Source organism: Pungitius pungitius, chromosome 1 (genome assembly GCF_949316345.1).
Source record: "Pungitius pungitius chromosome 1, fPunPun2.1, whole genome shotgun sequence".
Classification (NCBI taxonomy): domain Eukaryota; kingdom Metazoa; phylum Chordata; class Actinopteri; order Perciformes; family Gasterosteidae; genus Pungitius; species Pungitius pungitius.
The window spans coordinates 12,118,792-12,141,571 of record NC_084900.1 but is presented as its reverse complement, the minus strand read 5'-3'; the positions used below and the strand labels follow the sequence as shown (position 1 = coordinate 12,141,571).

At 42.9% G+C, this 22,780-nt stretch overlaps 3 protein-coding genes across 11 annotated transcripts in view; 2 read left to right on the top strand and 1 right to left on the bottom strand.

The window, feature by feature from the left end:
- Positions 1-4,622, top strand: part of mllt3 (MLLT3 super elongation complex subunit) — a 34,150-nt gene extending 29,528 nt beyond the window's left edge. For 5 of the 7 annotated variants that reach the window (XM_037480731.2, XM_037480729.2, XM_037480730.2 and 2 more), the window contains 2 exons: positions 413-484; positions 2,906-4,622. In XM_037480731.2, the coding sequence (XP_037336628.2) occupies positions 413-484; positions 2,906-3,037 (204 nt within the window). In that variant the 3' untranslated portion in view covers positions 3,038-4,622. Of the gene's footprint in view, positions 1-412; positions 485-1,700; positions 1,766-2,905 lie in introns of all 7 variants that reach the window. The other 2 variants (XM_037480734.2, XM_037480733.2) reach the window with 1 other exon arrangement.
- Positions 4,623-12,039: 7,417 nt separating this feature from the next.
- Positions 12,040-13,638, bottom strand: LOC119223540 (histone H2A.Z). The gene is made up of 5 exons (XM_037480877.2): positions 13,497-13,638; positions 13,120-13,197; positions 12,857-12,970; positions 12,643-12,772; positions 12,040-12,375 (listed from the first exon to the last, which is right to left on the bottom strand). Exons 1-5 carry the CDS (start codon positions 13,497-13,499, stop codon positions 12,314-12,316), a joined length of 387 nt encoding a protein of 128 aa, XP_037336774.1. The 5' UTR covers positions 13,500-13,638; the 3' UTR covers positions 12,040-12,313.
- A 5,244-nt stretch (positions 13,639-18,882) lies between these two features.
- lrch4 (leucine-rich repeats and calponin homology (CH) domain containing 4) overlaps positions 18,883-22,780 on the top strand; it is a 29,735-nt gene continuing 25,837 nt past the window's right edge. For all 3 annotated transcript variants that reach the window (XM_037479294.2, XM_037479293.2, XM_037479292.2), the window contains exon 1: positions 18,883-19,307. In XM_037479294.2, the coding sequence (XP_037335191.1) occupies positions 19,136-19,307 (172 nt within the window). In that variant the 5' untranslated portion in view covers positions 18,883-19,135. The remainder of the gene's footprint in view (positions 19,308-22,780) is intronic.

Below are 22,780 nucleotides of genomic sequence, written 5' to 3'. Positions count from 1 at the left end.
GTGGACAGAGACAGAGCCAGTGCCTTTGCTTCCTATGCTTTCCCATCGGCACAGAACTCCACCGTGCACACAGAGCAGTGGAGAATTGTAATTATAAAACAAAATGGGTTTCGTGGGGGATGGAAGGGGAAACACTGCTTTAGAAATACACCGTTATGCAAGTGCAGTTAATGCAGCAGTTAACAGCTGTGTTCCACAGATGTGGACTAAGTCTACGTGTCAGCACAATGAAGCGTTAGGGCTCGATACGTCATTCCTCAAGAGGCTTTGCCTTCTGCTAGGCTTCTTCTTAATGACTCCCATGAAATAAACACTTGATATATACGGTGTTTAAGAATTCCTAGCGTGCTGTGAAGAACTTGGCGAAATGGACCCGTGTACAGCTAACCACATGTTGCTGTGTGCTCCCCAGGCCTACCTTGACGAGCTGGTGGAGCTGCACAAAAGACTGATGACACTCAGGGAAGGTCATATACTGCAACAGGTGTGTATGTCCACCTGCTGATATTGTCTTTTTTATTACCTGCATGTTTCTTCTTCAACAGTTGGGTGGTAGATGAAGGTGGATTTAGCTAAAAGCAACTAACGTAACCACTTTGCTTGCTGTGTCCAGCGTTTTCCTGACAGTTTTTCGACTTGATGGTGTTAAACTAAATATTTGAAGGGTGACGGGTCTTTGTTGCAAAGTTATAGCTGAGAAACCTCCAGGATGTTGTTCCAGGGTTTTTACTCATTTCAATCCACGAACTCCCATGGTTCCACGCGTCCTCAACAACCCCTTTCTTTTGTTAGTGCTGTCTACAGTAGGCACATGCGAGGTAGAACTCTTTAGTGTGTAAAAGCCTGTATGCCTAGAACAATAGATATTCAGTCTGATTTTCCAGCATATTTAGTTTGTGTTTGGCCACCAGCCACTCCGATGCAAGGCCAGTGGCCAAGGGCTGCTGTCTGTGTAAAGCCCAAGAGGAGTGTTGTCTGTCTCTTTCTCTCTGTGTGGCTTCATAGCCGGTCCAGCTGTATTGTTTTCAATAAAAGGTTTGACCCTGAACTGCCGAGCTCCTGATGAGAAGCCAGTCAGTGCTATTAGTCTGCTCTTTTGGATTAAGAGAGGAGCTGTGATCTGTTACGGGTCTTCTGTAATCTTCGTCTTCATATGCCGCCAATTAATTATTGGGTTTACCCCTCCTTCCTGAGAGACTGTGGCTCTCTGGGACATTCCGGAGGCTTATAATGAGACGGTAGTGGTGGGTCTTCCCTCGGCCACGACAGAGTGGTGCCTCACTCTCCTCAATAGACTCAGCTCTGATAGGAAGACCAGACGTAGATCAATACACAGCAGGGCTGATTGGTTTTACCTGGTGCTAATTGACCCGGTTAAGCAAATGGCTCCGCTTGCTGCTGCAGGAGTTTGGAATGATTTACGGCTCCACTGCAGTCTGTAGGTGCTCACACTGGACCACAGGGAGCACTGTGATGCAGATGTCTGTGGACAGAGGGAACCTCTCTGTTTGGGAGCGGTTTCCAGTTGAATTGAATCCTAAACTAAATGGAAGCAAGCTGAACCAGAGCAGTGACGCCTCAGTGTCTGACTTTGATCTGACCCGTCTTAAATAACTTTTCCCATACTCTTGAAAACTGTACCCACGCCAAGATATATGGGACGGTGTTACTTGTAATCCCAGGACTCCCTTTTCTCCCAGTGGTACCGAGTCTCAAAGCGATAACACCTGCAGAACAGATCCACCTTTGTCAGTCAAGACAGAAGGTACACATTATCCTTCAGGGTCCTGCGGGACTCTATGCAACGCTGATCTCTCACTCCGAGTCAGTCTGTCTTTTTGTCGGTCTCTGTCTGTCGTGTCTTTTTGTCCACCTGTCTCTGTGTCTTTCTTAGGGTTGCAAAATTCTGGGAATATTCAAAGTTGGAAACTTTCCATGGGACTTTTTGGGGGTAATTAACTGTATTCACCTTTGGTGTATATATGACAAAACAACATTTAGTTTGTCCATGACCAGGCATGGGTGCATGCCTGGTTTTGACTTCAATCCATGCATTTGTGAGTAGTAAAATCCGTCTATTAAAATCTAGTTTGGAATTATATTTGTATTGCTCAGCCTTTCATTTGCAGTAATTGTATTTATGATAATCAAATCAATCAAACTTTTTTTTAAGACTCAAGTTCCAGATAGTACAAAACAGTCAAATGCATACAGGGTCCCAAGTAAAGTACATAGACCTACAAAGGCCTTATGAACAGATAACCGTACCAATGTCTCCACAGCTGGGACTTATGCTAAACTGTATATTTGACAAACCAAGATGATTACATACAGACCCGGCAGATAAATGTATACATAAGATTTCTTGATATAGCTTGGAAAGTATTGACACCCGCTGTCACAAACATTTCACTGGCATTACACCATCTCGGTCCCCCAACTCACGCTTTTTGATGTACCCCAACCTCCATGAATAATCGGGGTGGTGGTGTACTTTTGTGTGGACATATATACATCCTACTCAATGCTGTAAAGTTAGCCTACTGTATACAAATGCACTTACTATTGAAAACAACATGGCTAGGTGAGGTAGACTTGCATAGTCCTGTTCTCAACGACATTTAGGTTCCCTGTTATGTGCTTTTGCAAAAGAATAAAAAGATTCCCGAGCTAAACTTCACATGGAAAGTTTTCAAAATGTTACCAGAAATGTGTGTGTGTGTGTGTGTGTGTGTGTGTGTGTGTGTGTGTGTGTGTGTGTGTGTGTGTGTGTGTGTGTGTGTGTGTGTGTGTGTGTGTGTGTGTGTGTGTGTGTGTGTGTGTGTGTGTGTGTGTGTGTGTGTGAGAGAGAAAACACTATTTATTTATAAAAATAGAAAACCACTGATTTTGTTCTATCTTGCAGATTGTGAACCTCATTGAAGAGACGGGACACTTCCACATCACAAACACTACTTTTGACTTTGACCTTTGCTCCCTGGATAGAAGCACAGTGAGGAAGCTGCAGAGTTACTTGGACACCTCAGGGCTGTCCTGAGGCTCTGAGCAGCTGGCTGCTGATGCGTCTCCATGTAGACCTTTTTGATTTTTCTTGACTGAACTCCAACTTTGGATGCAATGCAAAGGCCCTACTGCGACCGGGTCCGGTTTGCTGTGTGTCCAGCCTGCCGCTGGGACCAAGCCCCCCTGAGTGTAGAGGTTGTGCCGCTGCAGGACCCAGAGCCAGGTGGTGTGGGTCATGAGCTCTGTGAATCAGATCACCCAGAAAGCCTTCAAACCGCACTTGATTTCTGAGAGAAAAGAGGTGGTTGCTCTTCATCAATGTGCTTTTTGTTACCATGTATTTTCCTTGATTTGTGTTCATCGTAACAAATGCATGGTCAACATTGCCTTACAACATAGTAAGTCTTTATTTATTTATGTGTGTGTGTGTGTGTGTGTGTGTGTGTGAGAACTAGAATAACACAAAATTGGACTTTATTGAAGCACTTCACAGGGGGCATGTCTTTGGATCTGTGTGACAGTGGAGCATCACTGAGGACATAATGTCCCCTCTGAATCATGTCTGTGGGATCGACGGCAGCAAGTGGGCAGAAAGCGCTCCTCAGCCGCTGAGGATCTCGGGTCATCAAGTTCCAGGAGCAAGCAAGTGGCACAAGTCTCCATTCCTGGACAAACCCAGCCTGCTCATAGGAAGTGAGCACCGTCCCGGTGAACTGTCTGGGATAAATGCTGTCACTGTGTGGTTTGTTTCACAATTTATGAACGGAGGTTGTCATTTTTGAAATGTGGAAGAGAACCTTAAAGGCTTTGTTTGCAGAAGAGACCTGCCCATCATAGTAAGCACGCCCTAAAACATATCCTGCTTTATGATCTAACTCCTTTTTGAATTGTCTTTACTGGGGAGACGTGGAGGTTGCTACGTGGCATGAAAATTGAAATGTACACAAATGACATTGGTTTGATGCTTACTACAAACCAAAGCCCGTGTCACAGAGGCCTTTAGAATGCAAATACTGTCATCTGATTGAAAGCCAAAAACATCAAATCTTTACTGACTGTTTAAAGCTCTTACGTGTGCAATTCAACATTGTGGTTGTGACGAAGCTGGAGCTGACCAACAGAAAGAAACATTTCAGGGCATACCATTCATCACGTTCATGTCCTGTTGTACATGAATTGTAAGTCTGCCAAATAAATGAACGCACCTTCTCAGTTAAATGGATGAAATGGCACAAATCAGCTTTCCCTCCATGAGGATTGGTGCAGACATCATTTCATACAGGTGCAGCATCACAATTCCCATATTTTGACGATATAAAGTAAAGGGTGCCCCGCTCATTGGCTGCAACTTAAAGACAGTTAAATTACTGTTCATCATCGTAATACAATTGAAGGGAAATCCTAAATATTCCATCAGGAGAAACGTATTTGTAGAAGAAACCCTTTTGTGAGGGAACGGCTCCCATGTCCTGCATTTGTCAAACGTGTGAAATAGTTTTGGTACATTTTAACAAAAGAGAAGGTCAGTAAACTGACTGGTATTATACAGGTGTAAGAGGACAAATCATCTCTTTAATTTATTTAGTGGGTGTTGGAGTTGTTTATGCTCTGCATTCCCTTTTCCTTGGTTCAGATGAGCTGAGTGTTCTCAATCCTGTGTTCTCTTATGGTTTCTTGTGTATTTGAAGACATCCAATAAACATTCTTTATGATGTACAGATGAATAATTAAAACATTTGTGGGTGAGCTTTTTTTTTTGCCACAGCTTTTCTTCCCATTTTTCTTTAATTTTCAGATTCAGGCCTCTTGTGGTTCAAGACTCTCATGGGTCAGGCCAAATATCCTTATCCAGTCCACAGCAATGTCTGAGGAATGCAGAATAGAGGTGAAGATCACCTATTTCTTGACAAACCCTCATTAAAGATATATTCATATTGCAGGTGGGAGGGGAGGGGTTCGGGACAGAGGATGTCGCATGTGTACAGACTGTAAAGCCCTCTGAGGCAAATTTGTCATTTGCGATTCTGGGCTATACAAAAAACAATGGAATAATTTTCAGGATGAGATTACATAGATAGGCTTTAGGGTTCCGGGGAAACGAGTTTGGCAAAATCACCATAGCAACACGTGATAACTACAACCTGCTCGGCGCAAGCTTAATCAGATGGATTAGCTCGCCATTCCCCAAGAATAAAGAGATTTGTTCCTCATTGATGAACGAGCGATATTAATTAACATTTTACAGGGAGAGAGTTCTTTGAGATCACAATGACTTCCTGTACGAGCGCTATCACCAGCTATGCTGCCGACAAGGAATTTATTTACATAAATGCATACAGAACATTTAATCCATATTAGATATTCTACTTATTCTGAAAGAGTTGATTATTTATTCATTATTTTCACTAGCAGGATCTCATTAAATGATGCATTTAATGCTCGGTAGCGGAGGAAAAGAGGCTCTTCCTTGCCTTGGCAGCAGAGCAGTTGGAAGTCTGGGCGAGGATGCTTTCTTCAGTGTGCACGTCACAGATCCTACTAGGTCTGCACTGAAACATTACCTCTCGGGCTTCTCGAAAATCAAAATCAAGAAGGCCACCCTTTCTCATGACATGTGCTTGTGGTTTTAATTGACCCCATGACCTTTCATCCAGCATCACCCTCGGGACGTTGGAGTAACCCTTCTCTACTTGTCCACGAACTCTGTGCTTTGTTGTCTCAAAAGGAAGGATCTAATATTCAACACCCATTACATTATAGAAACAATACAGTATCAAAATACCCAATATTGCAATAATCAAGTTTAAGAGTCGGCTCTATGGCGAATAGCAGATTCCAGTCACGTCCACCTGACACCCACTTTGTCTTCTTGTAAATTATCAAACTTAGTTGAAACAATAAAAACCAAAATCTAGTATATACTCCATGTATCTTGGTTTCAGAGTTCATCCACACACAACAGATGATTGTAGGCCATTTTTGTTATGAAGGCAAATCCATTAACAAACAATTGTCTATGCCTAAAAGTAGGATGGGAGCCAGGACCTTCAGTTTTCAAGCTTTCCCCTTTCAGTAAGACACTCATTTAGGACCAGGTACTTCTTTCCTCAAGTCTTTGGGCTTTCCCTCCTCACAGGTTTTTGTGAATGGTGGTTACATCTCGTGGTGCTTGTATCTAAGGTTACATATTTACATCTGATGATGGTTACATTGGTTGGTGAGTTTATGTGTTCAGTGGTAGTTCCTGCAGTGACATCCACTGATACTATCACTATTAGTAGTAGTCACATTGCTATTGCTGACACCATTAACTCCTATGTTATTATTGTTATTCTACTATATGCTGTCATTACTAGTAGCAGTTATTCATTGCTATGTGTCTTACTACTCTTGATATTTGAATGTGTTGTGTATCTTTTACGTCGTTCGTTCTGTACACATTGTGTCACATGACATCTGTTGGATTCTGTCCATCCCAGGAGAGGGATCCCTACACTGCCGTCATCCCCAGGGTCTCTTCCTTTTTTCTCCCCGTTGAAGGTTTTTTTTTGGGGGGGGGGAGTAAGGCTTTCAAGACTGATGATGTTGCACGTTTACAGCTTCTAAAGCCCTCTGTGGCCAATTTATCATTTGTGATTTTGGGCTATTCAAAATACATCTAAATGAATGTCTAATTTATTTGTAGTGCAAAATTCTTCACAGCAACATTTGAACCTTGATTTATGATATATAATTCATTTCTATCTACAATGTTAGAGACCCTGTAAATGTTAAACAAAGCAGCAGATAAGCAATGAAAAAAAAAAAGGCCCCTGAGCTCCATTTGATCCTAGTGTCCTAGTCCTAGTGGTTTTGCTGCTACAGTCTAACTGACATCATGATCAGGTCATGGTCATCCCATAGGGCATTATCACTTATTTTTGATTTTGGAGAGTATAAGTTTTCCCTGGCATTCCAAGGAGGGGGTATGGAGAAAGAATACAGCAGGTGGGGTGTCCAGCCAGCAGGACATCCTGTTTCTAAATACTACTACCTCCAATAAAAAGGTGGAGAGCTTGAAATAATCTCCCACAGAAGAGACACAGAGACATTCATTGTCACCATGGCAAGAGAAAATCTGCCCCCCCCCATCAAGCCTCTGGATGGTAGTCAAAAAGATCCTTGAAGAAGTCATTAGAGCTCAAGGTTAATGACCAGTCTCTCCTTTTTAATCATGTCTGCTGCTCGGACAACTTCCAACTCCTTCGCAGAAGCAGGTGCAGCTTCCAGGGCCACGTGATCGAAACAATACCTCGATGAGCAATAAATGCAGCTGTTGAATTGTTTTGTTCTGTTCATGTGGCAACCACATTGCAAATGTTAGCTACCACTTTCACGATGTATAAAAACAGACACGTGGTGGGTTACTCTGGCCCTACTTAATGCTTTCACAATATATATATATATATATATATATATATATATATATATATATATATAACAGCATAAGGAAGCTAACCACTCACCTGAACCACTTACTGTGTTTGTGTTATTTTAAGTAGGTACATACACATTTGGTATAAAAGTACATAAATGTGGGGGGGGTCTGTGGGCCCATGTAAATCTGTACAGCTCTTAGCTCTCATGTGCCTCTCTAAGTGCTTATTCATGTTTACGTTTACAACCTGTTGCTGTCTCCTCTGCTGGGGAAGCTGATGGTCAAATGAAGACCATCAACATGTGTTTGCAAAGGGATTTCAGGCCCCCGGACCACTTGGCCAAAGTCACCCACTTTGCACACAGCTACAATCATTCTAAGACACTTTACATATGCTTTTGGGCTGCTGGTGTCCTATCGGGTCGACCTTCCTGTCGGTTTCTCCCTGTGGAACTCTGGGTGCTTACCTCCTGCCCCCCCCCCCCCCCCCCCACACACACACACACACACACAGAATGCATACAAATTGGCCTTTCAAATATCAGATAACGTGATGTAAAGGACAAAAGCAAGGCGGGGTCTTCAAAGAGGAGGGGCGGGGAAGGATGCTGCGCGCAGAGGCTTAAACTGGCTCACTCAACCGGCCCGGTCCTCAGACGCTGTGCCAGATTTGATTATTGTTTTTATCTCCACTCCTCCCCTTTGCTCCCTGAGACCCCCAGCACCACCCTAAAATGGGTCCAGTCCTTTGGAGCGAATCCCAATCCCAGACCCGGTCTTTGATTTCAGGGGGGCTTGGCACTGTTTCCTCTCCCCCTGCTTTGTTCCTCTTGATGGATCTAGGCGGGCGGCAAACCGTGACCCCTGCCAGCCCCCCCCCCCCAGCCTCCCCCCCCCTTCTTTGTGAGCGCACACACACATTAACAAACAATGCCAAGATACCACAGAAGCCGAGAGTAAAGGAGAGGAAAACGGAGGGGGGAAAAAATGTTGACAAATGTGCTGAAAGCATCTGTGAATGAAAGACTCATCCCTGACAGAGATTACAGACCCGGTGGATGTCGGGCTGTTTCCATTGTGTCTGTTCTGATAAGTTAGCCATGTGTGATGGGCAAGGAGGAGAGTCTGGACCGCTCCCTATTCAGCTGCTCTGAACCACCTGCCACCAGACGAACCCCAGTCTGAACTTGAACAAGGGGAAAAAAAACACTTCAATTCCCAGCCCTCCCGGCGGCCGGCCCATTTTCTCTCTGAGTGTGTGATCAGGCCCGGCTTTGTCTCGGCTCTGGAGCGGACTCGCTGCTGAGTTGACAAGCTTTCACAGTCGCGCAAAGCAGAATATTTCATGCTGGGAACTTTCTGTGTGCTGAGGCCGAAAACAAAGCAGCTCATGAGAGGCTAAAGGAAATCAGTGATATCCGTCAAAGACCAGCATGCAATTCATAGAATGCACACACACACACACACACACACACACACACACACACACACACACACACACACTGCTTCTTAGCCTAGCCTATTGATTTCAGTTTATTAAAACATGAATTTTATTTCTATGATTTGGCCATCATTTCTATACATCGTGAGAACGCCGCACTGCTTCTTCCCATGGAGCCACGCTGTTAGTTGCAAAAAATATTTAGACAAACAACAAATTAAGAGAACCATACCAAAGGGTTTAAATCATATTGTGTTTAAAGGACTGATCCAGGAAGCAAAACATGTTAAAAATATAAAAGCTAAAGCATCAGGCCACATATAACTCATAGTTGGAGGATGGAACAATGAAACAGTGTCCGTGTCAGATCTGTTATAAGCAGTAAAAAGTGAAAGCAGCACCTGTATACATAGCATAGAAGTGCTAATGCTAGTTAATGATATGCTGTTTACTTTTCTAACGTTGGATGTCCATGGTTTTTATTATAGGAACACAACCGGTTGGAAACGTTTTAGCTCCTTCTAACGAGGATCCCTATTAAACAACTTTTAGCTCCCAATCCACAAAGACGTTATGCTGCGTCTCGAATGAAATGAAAAAAGTCTGAATGTCTCCTTGTATTGAGTAAAAGTGACAAGTAGACTGCGCTGACCCTTTCCCATTATTAAGTACGACGACTTTTTATGCTGTCACATGTGGGATCAGTTTACTAATTATTATTCCACTCATTATTTCCGCATAAATGAGGCACAATGAGTGCAACTTGGTAGTGTTTGGACTCATTTGTCCAGTTAAGGAACTCAGCCTCTCTAGCACCTTTGATTAGTTTGGACAAGCCAGCAAGACCAGCTCAAGTTCTTTGTGCGAGCCAAGTCTGTGTCACTCTTAAAGTTCTCTTAAGTATTTTTAAATGTCACATAAGATTTCGCTGACATGAGCGGTGAAAAGAAAAAAATTGAACTTGGCAAACTCCTTAAGTCCATGGACTAATACTCATTAATTAAAGGGATTTACGATTTAAGTGAAAATAAATGGTCCTATGAAAATCTATTAACTCCAAATAGACGGAATATTAAAAGCACACTTTACCAATTTTTGGAATAGGAACTTCTGAGCTTTCTGTCTGGGAGGAAAATGAAAGCTTGAATATGTCTGCTTGTTTGTTACTGAGCTGTGGTTAGTCTAGCTTAGCATAATGATTGCAACAGGAAACTAACCTGACCTGAAATACCTGAAAAGTAGGAGATAGTTGAGTGGCAGGTGATTTGATCAGCCACTTGACATGCCACGCTCAAAACGCATTATTTGAAGCCTGTGCAGTGACCCAACACATTCTTGTGTTTTGTCATGTTGCAGTGTGGGTACCACGTTTTGACAGGGGTGTAGAATATGAGGAATCAAATAGCCTATTACAATGTAACCTTCAACGCACTTTTAATTTTATCGCATTTTATCTGTTTGATTTTTTTTATTTTTATGGCAATATTGACGTCATCTGGTTCACTGCTCAAACCTCAATGGACTTGAAGATAGATCCAACAGGAAACACACCACATCACATTAAAAAAATATAGGTGTTGCTAAAATCCTGCTTTTGTTATTGCTGCTATAACTTGCTTGTTGGATGGCTGAGTGTCTTTTTAATGTGAAGATTTCCACTCAACTCATCCTGGCCGATGATATGGTTTTGTCCCATAAATCTCCCTGGACACACCACACATTGGATTATGGATTACTGTAGGTCAGTTTTTTGAATCCATATAATTCTCATTAATGTCACTGATTATATTCATTCTCATAACAGAATGATACAGGCTTTGACTGATAACTTCTAATTATGGGCTCCATTTATCCCACACCGTAAGGCTTGTGGTGGTGGTATAGTGTCATCTAGTGGTTGTCTAACACTGAGATAAGGGCTCAACTGTGTCCAAGTCTGGTCGCCAGATCTTGAAGGGACAATTCATTCCAAAACAACTTAATACTAACGCTATAACACTCATGTGCATTTTTTAGTATACTGTCCCTTCAATAAATCCTTAGAGTTTGTCATGAAGGGTCTAAGCGAGCTTTACCAGAGTCGTAATTCTCCTAAAGCCACTAAAGTGGCTGCCGCGTGTCATCCTCTCTGCAGAGAGGGTGATTGGCTGCAATCTGCCGTCCCTGCAGGACTTTTGCATCCAGGACTCTGCGGCAGGCAAGAAAGATTGTAGCCGACCCCTCTCCCCCCCGGACACAAACTTTTTGAGCCCCTTCCCTCTGGCAGGAGGCTGCGGTCCATCAGGACTAAGACATCCCGCCACACAAACAGTTTCCTCCCGTCATCAGTTGGTCAAGTTTCCCCAGCTGGTCCTTCATCCCTTTCCTTCCAGAACATAAACAATTCATTTTTACTTGGATTTCTCCATATATGAACCACAATTGAAAGATTTTAACAGACCATGGTTACATCAGAAAAAAAGGATATTTAGAAATTCTTGTTGACAAATATGCTCTGTAGACTTAAGTTTGACCTTGTGATTATGTGCACTCCAGTTTCTGGACTCCCTAACAATGTGTTTCATGAACATTTAATTCAAAATTAAAGTTACAGTAAGTCAGACTAAAGAAATGTTATTTAACTCAATGTCCTAGAAAATAAGTATCCATTTTTCATTAAGGCGCTTCACACTGCAGTCATGGAATTACTCTACAAGGCATTTTAATGGCAGAGGACTTGACACTGAGACTTGCAGTGCATCTGGAAAGTATTCACAGCACTTCACTTTTTCCACAAGTTACAGCCTTATTCCAATACGGATTCAATTTTTTTTTCCCCCTCTAACTTTTACACACATCCCATAGTGACAAATTTCAAATGTTTTCTGGAAATGTATTAAAAATAAAGTACCAAAGAGGTGTCTTGTAGGCTAGAATGGCTACCAAAGGTGCCTAACAGTGTTGCGTCGAGGGGGGCAAAAGAATTTAAATGTTTTACAAACTATTAGGCAAGGATAGTTAGCATGTTTAATGTGTCCAGGCCTTGGGCAATTTAAAAGCTGTGGTGAGCTACTTTGAAGGTGGTTTGTCAGTGGGAAAATTAAACCACTTAAGTCAAACATGTGCATCAGTCACATTGAAAAAGGAGTTTGAATTGGAAGCTTAATAAGCCAACAAAAATACAACGCTCACAACGAACCAACTGCAAATGCCCAATAAGAGCTTTATTAAAACACTATTTTGAACATACCAATGCCACGAAAGCAAGTATTAACAAAATTGGCAGCATCAGAAACCAAAAAGAAAAAAAGCAAAACAGAATGAGCTTCTCTGAAGCCACTTAAAAAAAAAAAAAAAATACCCCAGTGTGAGTAAAAGCAAGCTCAACCAGACACAACAATCAGCATACTAATCTAAGACATTTAAACCACTCGACAGACTTCGTCCTTAAATGGCTCCCAGAGCACCCCCAGCTATACAGTCTTCTGCTGGCCCTTCTTTCCAATCAGAGACTTGTGGATGTGAGGGATCACACCTGGGAAGCAGAGGAAAATGCATGAGTCATTACCATCGTGACAGACAAATAAACCCAACTATTCAGGGAACTGAGGATCAGGAAGTGTAGCGGCAACTCCAGGTTAACGACATCTATCTGTATAACTTTTTATTGACTGGCTTTTTCAGGATAGTACCTTCTGTGATAAATAGCACGATGGAAAGTGTAAGACTTCAAATTATAATGAAACTACGGAGCTCAAGGCTAAACACTTTCTAGTGCCACCTGGTGCACAAGTGTCCTCACCTCCACCAGCGATAGTGGCCTTGATCAGAGAATCGAGCTCCTCATCTCCTCGAATGGCCAGCTGCAAATGGCGTGGAGTTATGCGCTTCACCTTAAGGTCCTTCGACGCATTTCCCGCCAACTCCAGCACCTGAAAACGAACGGCTTTTTAGCACGAGGGAGCAACCCGCCGGACCCGGAAGACAAAAAGTTGGAAGAGAGCTTATAGCGTCACCTCGGCCGTGAGGTACTCGAGAATAGCCGCGCTGTATACCGCCGCAGTGGCTCCCACTCTGCCGTGGCTGGTGGTTCTAGACTTGAGGTGTCTGTGGATACGACCCACGGGGAACTGGCGGGGATGAAGAAGAATGGGCGGACATTGGTGCAGAGAAACGGGGCTCACTGGCCACCAGAGTAGCACTTTAGCCGCCTGGTTGTTAACGTTAGCTCGTGGCTACGTTAGCACAGCCGAGGCATGATAAACATCAGCGGACCAACCTGCAGTCCGGCTCTCTGCGAGCGCGAGATAGCCTTCGTCTTGGTCTTCCCGGAGTCTTTTCCTGCCTTACCACCGGCCTGAAAAGCAGCGACACGGTAGCATTCGTTTAATGGCATTGGCGTGAGATGTAATTTCCTAAAAAGTGGACAATTAGATGCTTCCTTTTGGCATTCAGTACCCAGTCTACTCCTCGCCCATTGAAGCCAATAGCGGAGTTGGTTAGCATACTAAGCTAACGTAAGTAAAACAGCTGAGACTAGTGTAGAAGCGAATAGTTACCTAGTTAACGATATGAACTAACGATTATATAATATAAATCACGAGCAGTCGCAGCTTGCCGTTCTGATATGCCACCAAGATGACACGGAATACAAACCATGTTTAAAATCCACCAATAATTTCTGAAGCTGCAGCCCAAAACCGAGAGTCTTACTACAGACCAACTGCAGGCTTGCTCAACAACACCCGCCCCCAATTGTCGCTGCTTTATAGTCAATCTTTATCCGGGTAACTGCTGAGAGAGCCTTAGCCAATCATATCCTGTTACATGTTTCCGTCTTTTTGCGTTCAGCCAGTAGCGACCTCGCTTTTCGGGAAATGTGGTTCATAAACGTTTTAAGTAATGATGGCTAATGTAGTGTAGACACACTATTGTGTTAAGTTTTGCAAGTTGATGATGTATTTCTATTCGTAACTTAGGCTCAGTGGATTTGTGGAGTGAATATAAGTGCACTACATGAACCATGTCAGGCAGATCCCTAATGTCAAAAGGACACAGTGGTCCATTTCATACACAACAAATTATCCCATAATGAAAGTGGAGAAAACTTACTGGGACACAAATTGTGTGCAAATCCTTCCTGTTATGTTTAAAACCAAGTTTCTTGTTCAACTACGTTTTCACCTTAAAATGTTTTTTAAGGTTTATATATAAATCTTACTCGTTGATTGCATTTCCTTTTAATCCTAAAATTCTAAACGTATTTTGCGATAATTTCTATAAAAAGAGAGCCACTTGATGTGTTAATCACAGTGTTAAGTGTTGTCTCCAGCATGTCCACCGTCTTGTTGTAGTTTCTGACTACAACCACCTGTGGGCAGTGACTGCTCAGGGTTTTAACTGACTTCCCCATATACAGTATATATGTATGTATGTGTTACACATTAAATACAGTTTTAAATGCAGAAAAAGGTCATCATTGTTATACACTCATTTAGTTTAATGAGGTGGGACTTTATAAATTGTGCCAAACATCAATCTCACGATATAAAGCCATTAAAACAAAAATAAATGGTCCATATTTACAGGTGCTAGGCTGGACTGAGCTCTTCTTCATTGAAACAATACATGATTAATAAAATGGAAATCTAATCATGTGGATTTTCCTATGGGAGGCATTATATGATATACATTGTATCTTAATTAATCAATGGTAGAGGTTGACGCCTTATTGATTTTGTTTCACATTAGTGGTCAGTTGTCTTCAGATACACTGGAGGTTATAGTTTAGTATGACACCAGCAGCAGGTGAGGAGTCACGAGGCTTTAGCCTCTTTTTCTTTCTGATTTTAAGCAGTGTGAATGTGTGTGAAGGCTCCATTTGGGGGGGTGTCAGGACTTGATAAAAATAATCTGTGTGTGTGTGTGTGTGTGTGTGTGTGTGTGTGTGTGTGGGACAACAGGCACAGCTGGTGGTGGGCTTGTCACGTCTAAATCTCATTCCATTCATTCCCAGGCAACTCCCCTTTCACCAGTCCCTCACTCACTCTCTCCCCTGACCTCTTCCTCATTCTCCTCTCCCTCTGTACCTCACTCAGTGTCAGTCCCCTCCCCGTCTCGCCTGTCTCTCTCACATAGCTTTTTGAGATATTAATCTCTTCATTTTCCTCCCAGAAATAAAAACTGACATATCTAGAAAGAAGTTAGACTTTTTCTTTAAAAATCTATTATCTATTATTCTTAAAAACTTGAAATAAGATTACCATGTTCCATATTCTTAAAATTACATGTGCTGCTTAAACTGCTTAAAAATCAAGACTCCATTTCAAACACTGAATGTCTTCTGCATCCTCATTGGAACATGTCTGGCTCCAGACTATAAGAGGTCCTGCTGGTACATCCATGGGTTCTGCTCCAAGAAACCGGAAGTTCTGAGAGGATCATAAGACGTACATCTGTCTGCACCTACGAGTCAAGTGACAGGAAGCTGACGATGTCTCTAAAGCCCACTTGGGGGAAAACAAGAGGAAGAGAGGGAGAGCTTGGAGGAAGAAGGCATGGACAAAGGGCGTGAGAACCTGTGATGTCACTCCAGCTCCGGAGACAAAAACAGAAGGAAAAATTATGTTCGGTGGGAAAAGACCCCCGAGCTCTTCGACTGGGGAAGACACTATTGGGTCACTAGTATGCAAAGACGGCAATAACATGACTATGACATGGGCTCTGTAAAAAAAAGTGAGACAATAATTCATCCCACTAATGTGTACAAAGGAATACCAACCCACATTGGTCAAAGTGTAACCCAATGACATTGTCCCAAATGCATATGGGTCAATAAAGATCATGAATATTCACACTCATTAGCAGGCTTCACTTAATGTCTTCTTCTCTTTTTGTCAGATCATGTTGTGTCACTCTCAGAGAAGAGGATGATCAAGTATGTGTCTTTCAGCTCATCTTATGTTTAAACGAGATGATCCACATTGTTAAGTCACTGGATATGTGATGCATCACGGAGAAGAGCAGCTGCTATCTTCATTGTAGCCCACAAGAACAAATGGATTGACCGAGCTGCTTAATAGAACAGTTTCAGCACTCAAATCCCAAAATGTCATTTAAACTTTTCTGTTTGTGTACAAATTGTGTTAACGATGTCAATAAAGAATGGTGAGTGCAATTTTTGAAGATTGCACAGAGCCAGGCTAGGAGTTTCCCCCTGTTCCCAGTCTTTATGCTGAGCTGAGCTAAGTCCATTCTCTGTACTTTATGTGCAAGCATTAAACAATATCAATCTTTTCATCTCTTTAAAGATAAACTAATATGTGTATTACTCACATTGTTGGATTATAACACACACATGATTCCGTCTTTCTCATATACACGTTATTATGTGAAAACACTTTCTTAGATTTTTCACACTTGGCTTACCTTCCCTCATTATACTGGGTCAGCTGCTGCTAGCATCACATCATTGAAAATTAAATATTTAGGCTTTTATTTAAAGGTACAGTGCTTAATAGTTGTCTATTGGCTCTAAATAACTATAGGCGGCCACCTCTCAACTCTGCCACAAGGTACATCAAATCTACATTTGCAGTCATCGGGTATGTTAAAAAAAGCTAAGGGAACATATTGTTTTGGACTGGCCAAAATGAAGATGTGTGGGTTTCAGTCTTGTTGTTTAAGCATGTGTGTATGCACTGGAGGTCCTCATGAGTCTTCTCTCTCCTTGGTCCTCCACCTCACATTGGATGTAACCATTTAATCTGCTCTATTGACCTGGGTTGAAGTTTGAGGTGCAGGAAAAATATGTTACTTCTCTTTTTGATTTAATTAGTGGCTCATCCTGCTATCACCACTGTTGCTTGTGGGATTATCCTCAGGGGTGCAGCAGCATACCAACCACACAACCAACAGTGACATACCGATTCTCAACACATGCCACGACAATAGTGGCATACCATCAGCCATCAGCCGCGTTCCAACCCCCACTTAGATCCGAGCCAGGCACACACAGAACAATGGGTCGAAAGAAACATAGACTAACAAGTTCCTCTAAAATGGTCCAATTTGCAACAATGGATGATTAAATGAGCTGAGTAGGGCTTTAAATCTGTGGCGTTGTACCACTGAGACCAATACAGGCACAAGCAGCTCATTTACAATCAAAACTCTTGGGTAACATTATAACCACAATGAGAAAGATCGGCCTGCCCCTGTACACTCCTGCTGTACAAGACATTTGGATCAAGAAGGAGAGCAGGCCATGTTGAAACCAGCACATCTGCTGACCAGTGCGCCCCTCTGCCCTTGCTTTAGACCTCCAACTTATCTTCTTCAGAATTTGACACAGTGCTGAATTGCCCATTATGGCCAAAATGTATGCCCGGATGGATAATTTAATTATGTTCATTAATAATGCATATGCATTATGACAAACAGCAATGACAGCAAACAGCATCTGCGCCCCCGTAACGCTCCTCCCTAGACTTTATAGGTTCATGGGATGGAAAACACACAAAGGAGAACTATAAAACCGCAAACCAAGCAATATAACAGCATCCCCCATAGGTGGGGGAGGTATTGTGCTTTCACAACAATCTCCAAAGTACAGTGGGGAGATATAGTTAACCAGTGAATTTTAATGTTTTCAAATGCATGTGGAGAAAGTTAATCCCACGCACCCATCACACACTTGGCCTGGTCGCAGCTGGACAACTAGTCTGACAGGATTTTGACAGATGGTCCAATAGGATGCTGGGAGAGGGAGGAGGGAAGGGAGGGAGGGAGGGAGGGAGGGAGGGGTGACACAAGGGCTAAGGAGAAGGATGGATGCAGGATGGGGAGGAGGGAATAATGCAAATGTTTTTTGTGTGTGTGTGTGTGGGAGGGAGTCAGCTGTTCCTGAAAGAATAGAAGAATAGGAATAAGGGTTATTAAGCTCTCAGGAGAAATATCCTGCTTGATGCTGCATTCGCGTTGGGGCGCGTGCATGTAGTCACACACACACAGAGTGGGCACACATACTTAAGACCAACAACAAGACATAACATTAGCTTCCATTTATGATAAAAGAGACACATTGGATTACTTGACTGCTGTCTCATCATAAATGTATCGTCATGATTGGTTCTATTGTAAATTATGTCTGTACTGCCCCTATTCTGATTGTTTTGTATTAGCATAAAGTATATTGTCTTTCCTTGATTTCAAGCTATAATCAATATGCAGGGGGAGAGCCCGCCCCCATTAGTGTACGTGGGAAATATTGCATTGTGACCACGCCCATGTATTCTTGCTTCCTCGCTGGCTACACCCTTCCAAATCCAGGTAAAACAAAAAAACGGCTGTTTTTATCAACTTCCAGTTGTGACTGTAAAAATAAAATAAAATATGGAAGGAGTAAAGAGAAAGAGAAAGTAAGGAAAGATTTTACAATTGAAATGATTTGAATAACAATTTGATTTTCTTCAATTAGATTTTCTTTATTTTGTTTTAAAAAATGTCTAAATGCATTACCTTTGAGAACTATGTTATTATACTTTCCTAGATGCCATAGTTATTTCAAGAAAACTTCTTTAGAAATGATTGGGGCATTCAATATGCAATAGAGTGTTGAAGAGGTTGTCTATGTTTCGCAAAAAATACTTACGGTTAACCAAAGAGAAACAGTGACCCTACCCTACTAAGTGTTTTGTATGACCACACAGGAACAGATTATTAAAAGTCAGTCTCCTTTTCATAACTGTATGTTGTATCATTACATCTTAATAAGTCACAAATGTGCTCTAAGCAGCAGGGGTGCAAACGATTTATCATTGTGAAAAGGTATGTCCACAAAACAAGCAAGCTTAACTTGATCATAGTTATTGGGTTTACAATACATGAATCTGGTTGTGCTGTGTAGTTAACTTTTCATTTCCTCTACCTGAAAGTGGGATGTAGAGAGCTGTAATCACAGTTTTGTGTAGCGTCATCAAAACGTTTTTTGCTTTTATTTTGAAGGGACGACCAAGTGTTTCCGTAAATGTGCTAGCTTGATGCGACTTCCTGGAAGATTGACAGCTTGTACCACTCGCGTTCACTCGTGGAAACCATAGCTCCCGTTGTGTGAGAGACGCAATCACAACTCACAACTCCAGCGGATTTTTCTAGGATTTCCTTTTTGTACTTTGAAAGAAGTTTGCGAGAAGCGGCCTCCGTTTTGGATTTGAGTGAATCCCCGGGGTATGAAAGTGGAGCGGACGCTTCCAACAAAGTAAAAAAAAAAAAAAGGTGGTAGCGCTGAACGTTTGATGGCTGCTGGTGATGGAGCCCAGCTGCCTGCCACAGTAGCGGCCAGCCGGAGCGTGGACAAGGGGCTCGAGGAGGCGGCGGCCAGCGGGGCTCTGAACTTGTCGAACCGAAAGCTGAAGGAGTTCCCCCGGAGCGCCAGGAACTACGACTTGTCCGACATCACGCATGCAGGTCAGTCTGCTATTTTCACTCTCTTCCTCATTAACTAAACACAGCAGCCATAGCGAGCTAACAAGTTAGCCGTTACCAGGAGAAGCGCCTTTTGTTTTACCGCTACCTGCTTCTTTCTCGTGGCGGAAGAAGCTCATCCTTCCTCCGCCGACACGTTTCGCGAGACCCGCTCAGGTAGCTCCGCAGTCCGCTTGGGTCCCAGCGGCTGACACGGCTGTGCGCCTCGTAACTGATGGCTTAAGAATGACTTGAATTCACCTGGACTTTCGGTACGTGGGTACCAAAACAAGCGGTTCTGATATTCGTAAGGGTTTTCATAAGCGTTACCAAACTGAGGCGTTTCCGTTAGTGTGTGTGCACCAGACTTCTGGATCTCAAGAAGCCTTAAAGACTGTATGAAGCCCAGGTTTGCTTTATTAGGTGTTTCCTGCTGACCATCCAGCTTTTTAGGAGACGCATGACAGGCTTTTGTTGTCATGAAGTGGACTTAAAAGTCCAAAAGAAACCCGTCCGACACGTGAGTTCCTGTTCCTCAACTTCCAGGCGGCCGGAAGGTGTTCTCCGGGCGGCTGTAACCACCCCCCCCCCACCTCCACCCCCCCACGGCTGGGGGACCCGTAGAGCAACAACATGGCAGACTCAACGAACGTGTCACACAATGAATCCCAGGAAACCACCCGGGCCTCGCCATGTTGTCACAGGATCAGCGCATCCAGGCTGCTGAAATCTATCCGGCTTCGGGGCTTTAAAGCAGCACGCCCCCCCCCCCCTATCATTTTCTCCTTTCTGTGCTTTGGTAATTATGACCACCTGCTCGTAACAACCGAAGTCCGGGTCCTGTGGGATAAGAAGGCCGTGAACGCACACGGGCACCTGCCACTAGACTAGAGCAACCTAACTGAAGCTGGAGGATGTTGATGTTGTCAAAGTCCGGTGTCTACACTTTCCTCAGCTTGTGTGTGTGTGTGACTCAGCCTGTGAAGGTGGTTGTTTATTCTATTCTGGGGCGTTGTCTTACAAAATAACCTGGATGATGCAAAAGTGCAGTGGATGTGCTTGAGGTGCATTGTGGGAAGTTTAGTACTCCAGAACTTTGGAGCTGGATCCACTAGAGTTGGGTTGATTTTTAGCTCTTTTGCCCCGGTCCGATGTGCAAGTTTAAACCCGTTTGATCTTGTGCCAACTGGCTGAACGTTTGTCATTTTAACACAAACAGGAGAAACCTAAAGTTGTCTAAATCAACACCTCAACGCTAAATGTCATTCATTATAATAAGTCACACGAGAACGGGGTTAATCCAATGTCTTTGAAACTCAGGCACTGGTGTCTGACTAGCTATAGAGCGCAAGACGGCAATATTAAGAAATTATACATTTCAATGAACTTTTAGAACCTCTGTAAAAAGTACCCAATGATAATCATGTCAAGCCAAAATATTGTTATTGGACCACCTTTCACTGGACCTTGTGTTCTGGTAAGAATTTAAAGAAAGGAAAAGTCATGAATTATCATTGACATCATTGTAGTGCGTTCTTGTTTTCGATCATCCTTTCCTTCACTTGAACTAGGCGGCTGCTGACATTCACACTGCCTCATCGTGACTCACCCGCTATTCATTCCACTTTTGTCCAGGGCTGTGCTCCTCTAGAGGCTCAAAAGGTTGTCTTTGTGGTAATGTCGGGAGCGTGAGTAATGAGATACTCTCAGTTTAGGGGTTTTTATGTGTAGAATCTGATACGTTTATAGCGTACATAATATTTCTGTGTGTGTGTGTGTGTGTGAATGATGCAGTGCTGCCCTCTGTGTAAACCAGACGCTTCAATGGAGCTCCACATAGGCCAAACAGTGTCTGATCTATTGCTTGGCTACCCCAGGTGTATTTCATCCAGACTCTTAGCCAGGAGCAGGCCAGGTAGTGGGACAGCCCCAGGTCCAGTTCAATAGATGTCACCCCCAAAAGACCCATTTGACAAAAAGCTTTTTGTGTCCAAACTGGTTTTAATAATGTTTACTGACCTAGTGTAAATATGCCATACAAATTGTTGATGTTGCGAGCCCTCAGATCATGACTTCATAAGTCACATGTCCTTAGAAGAAGGAAGTGTAAACAGGATGCCCTGCGTATGTGAACAGTTATTTTCATATCAAAGTAGAAGACCACCTTTTCACTTCAAAACAGAAGAAGCATGGATTTTATTTTTCTGCCTTTTAGGGAAAATGAATTGGTGCTTTGTGAACACTACTCCTGAGGACAATCTATCTATAGCTACTAAATATTGTCCGTCCAGCTCTCTCCTGTTCATGCTGCCTTCTCAGGGGTTTGCTGATGATGATAGTGGCACTTTGTCTGCATCATCTATTTTCAGGCAGGATAATTAAAACATTGAACTGCAGCAATCTCTGACGGAAATGTAATGATTGCAATTTGAATTTAATATATGATTAATTGGAGAGCCGCTGCAAAAAATCACGGTCAATTAGGTAGAAGTACAACCAGTCAGCCCAGAGCCCACTTCAGATTGTAACTAGTCAAATAGGCCAATAATTAGGACAAACAAACTAGAAATGGACTGCTGTTCGTTTTACCAAGCATTTACAGGATAAAACAAGGCTGGGACGAGCAGTGTTTATGATAACATCAGCCCCCCTTCTTCTTCTTCTTCTTCTTCTTCACTGGAGCAGCTTCCCTCAGGAAGGTCAAAGGTACACACACACACACACACAAAGAAGGAGCTCTTGGCTCGCCTCCCCCAGTGTTTCCCTGTAGCTCAGAGCGGTCGAGGGAAACAAAGCCCAGCTATTCTCTGTGGTGTACACCTTGTGGACTCAATAGTGAATACACACAGCTAACCCTTAGGCCATTGCTTTAATGATAAGGTTTACCCAGGTATGGGTTTTGAAACCATGATATTTGTGCTGCTGGATTAAAGAAAATATTCTGCATCTTTAGACATGATCACTTTCCATCCAAAAATGTGGGTTTAGGTCAACACCGGGACTTAAACACATAATTGTATCTTGATGGGCTGTGATGCCGGTAGTTGTCTGAGCTTTGTTCTTTTCTCTGTAGAAAACGATGAGTCTGCAGTGGTAATGATGAAAGGTTTAATGTGGCGTTTGGGAGGATCATCAAGTGATGCCCGACATGCGTTGGAACAATTGTTAAGGCCTCTGTACGCTTCAAAGGAAGTCCTGTCAGCACCTGAAACCAGTGATCCAACAGCTGGATTAGAGCAGAGGATGTCTCAATCCATTTCTCTGACTTTCTGTAACAACCTAACAGCTACCCCCACATGAGCAGTGATTGGTCAGGTATGTGGAAATAGGAAGTAGGTTGGGTTTGAACGCCTGTTTTATCACCCCCCCAAAGCGGCTACTGTCAATTTTCTAACCCAAAGGGTGAGGTAGTGAAGTATACAGCACACAAAATAACCCCAAAAAGAATGCAGCCAGCAGTCTTTGTTAATGAAACA

Coding starts and splice junctions, on each gene's coding strand:
- LOC119223540 (XM_037480877.2), bottom strand. Junction 12,971..13,119: donor CGCAGAGAGCCGGACTGCAG/GTTGGTCCGCTG, acceptor CATCCCCGCCAG/TTCCCCGTGGGTCGTATCCA. Junction 12,376..12,642: donor GGCCACTATCGCTGGTGGAG/GTGAGGACACTT, acceptor TCTGCTTCCCAG/GTGTGATCCCTCACATCCAC.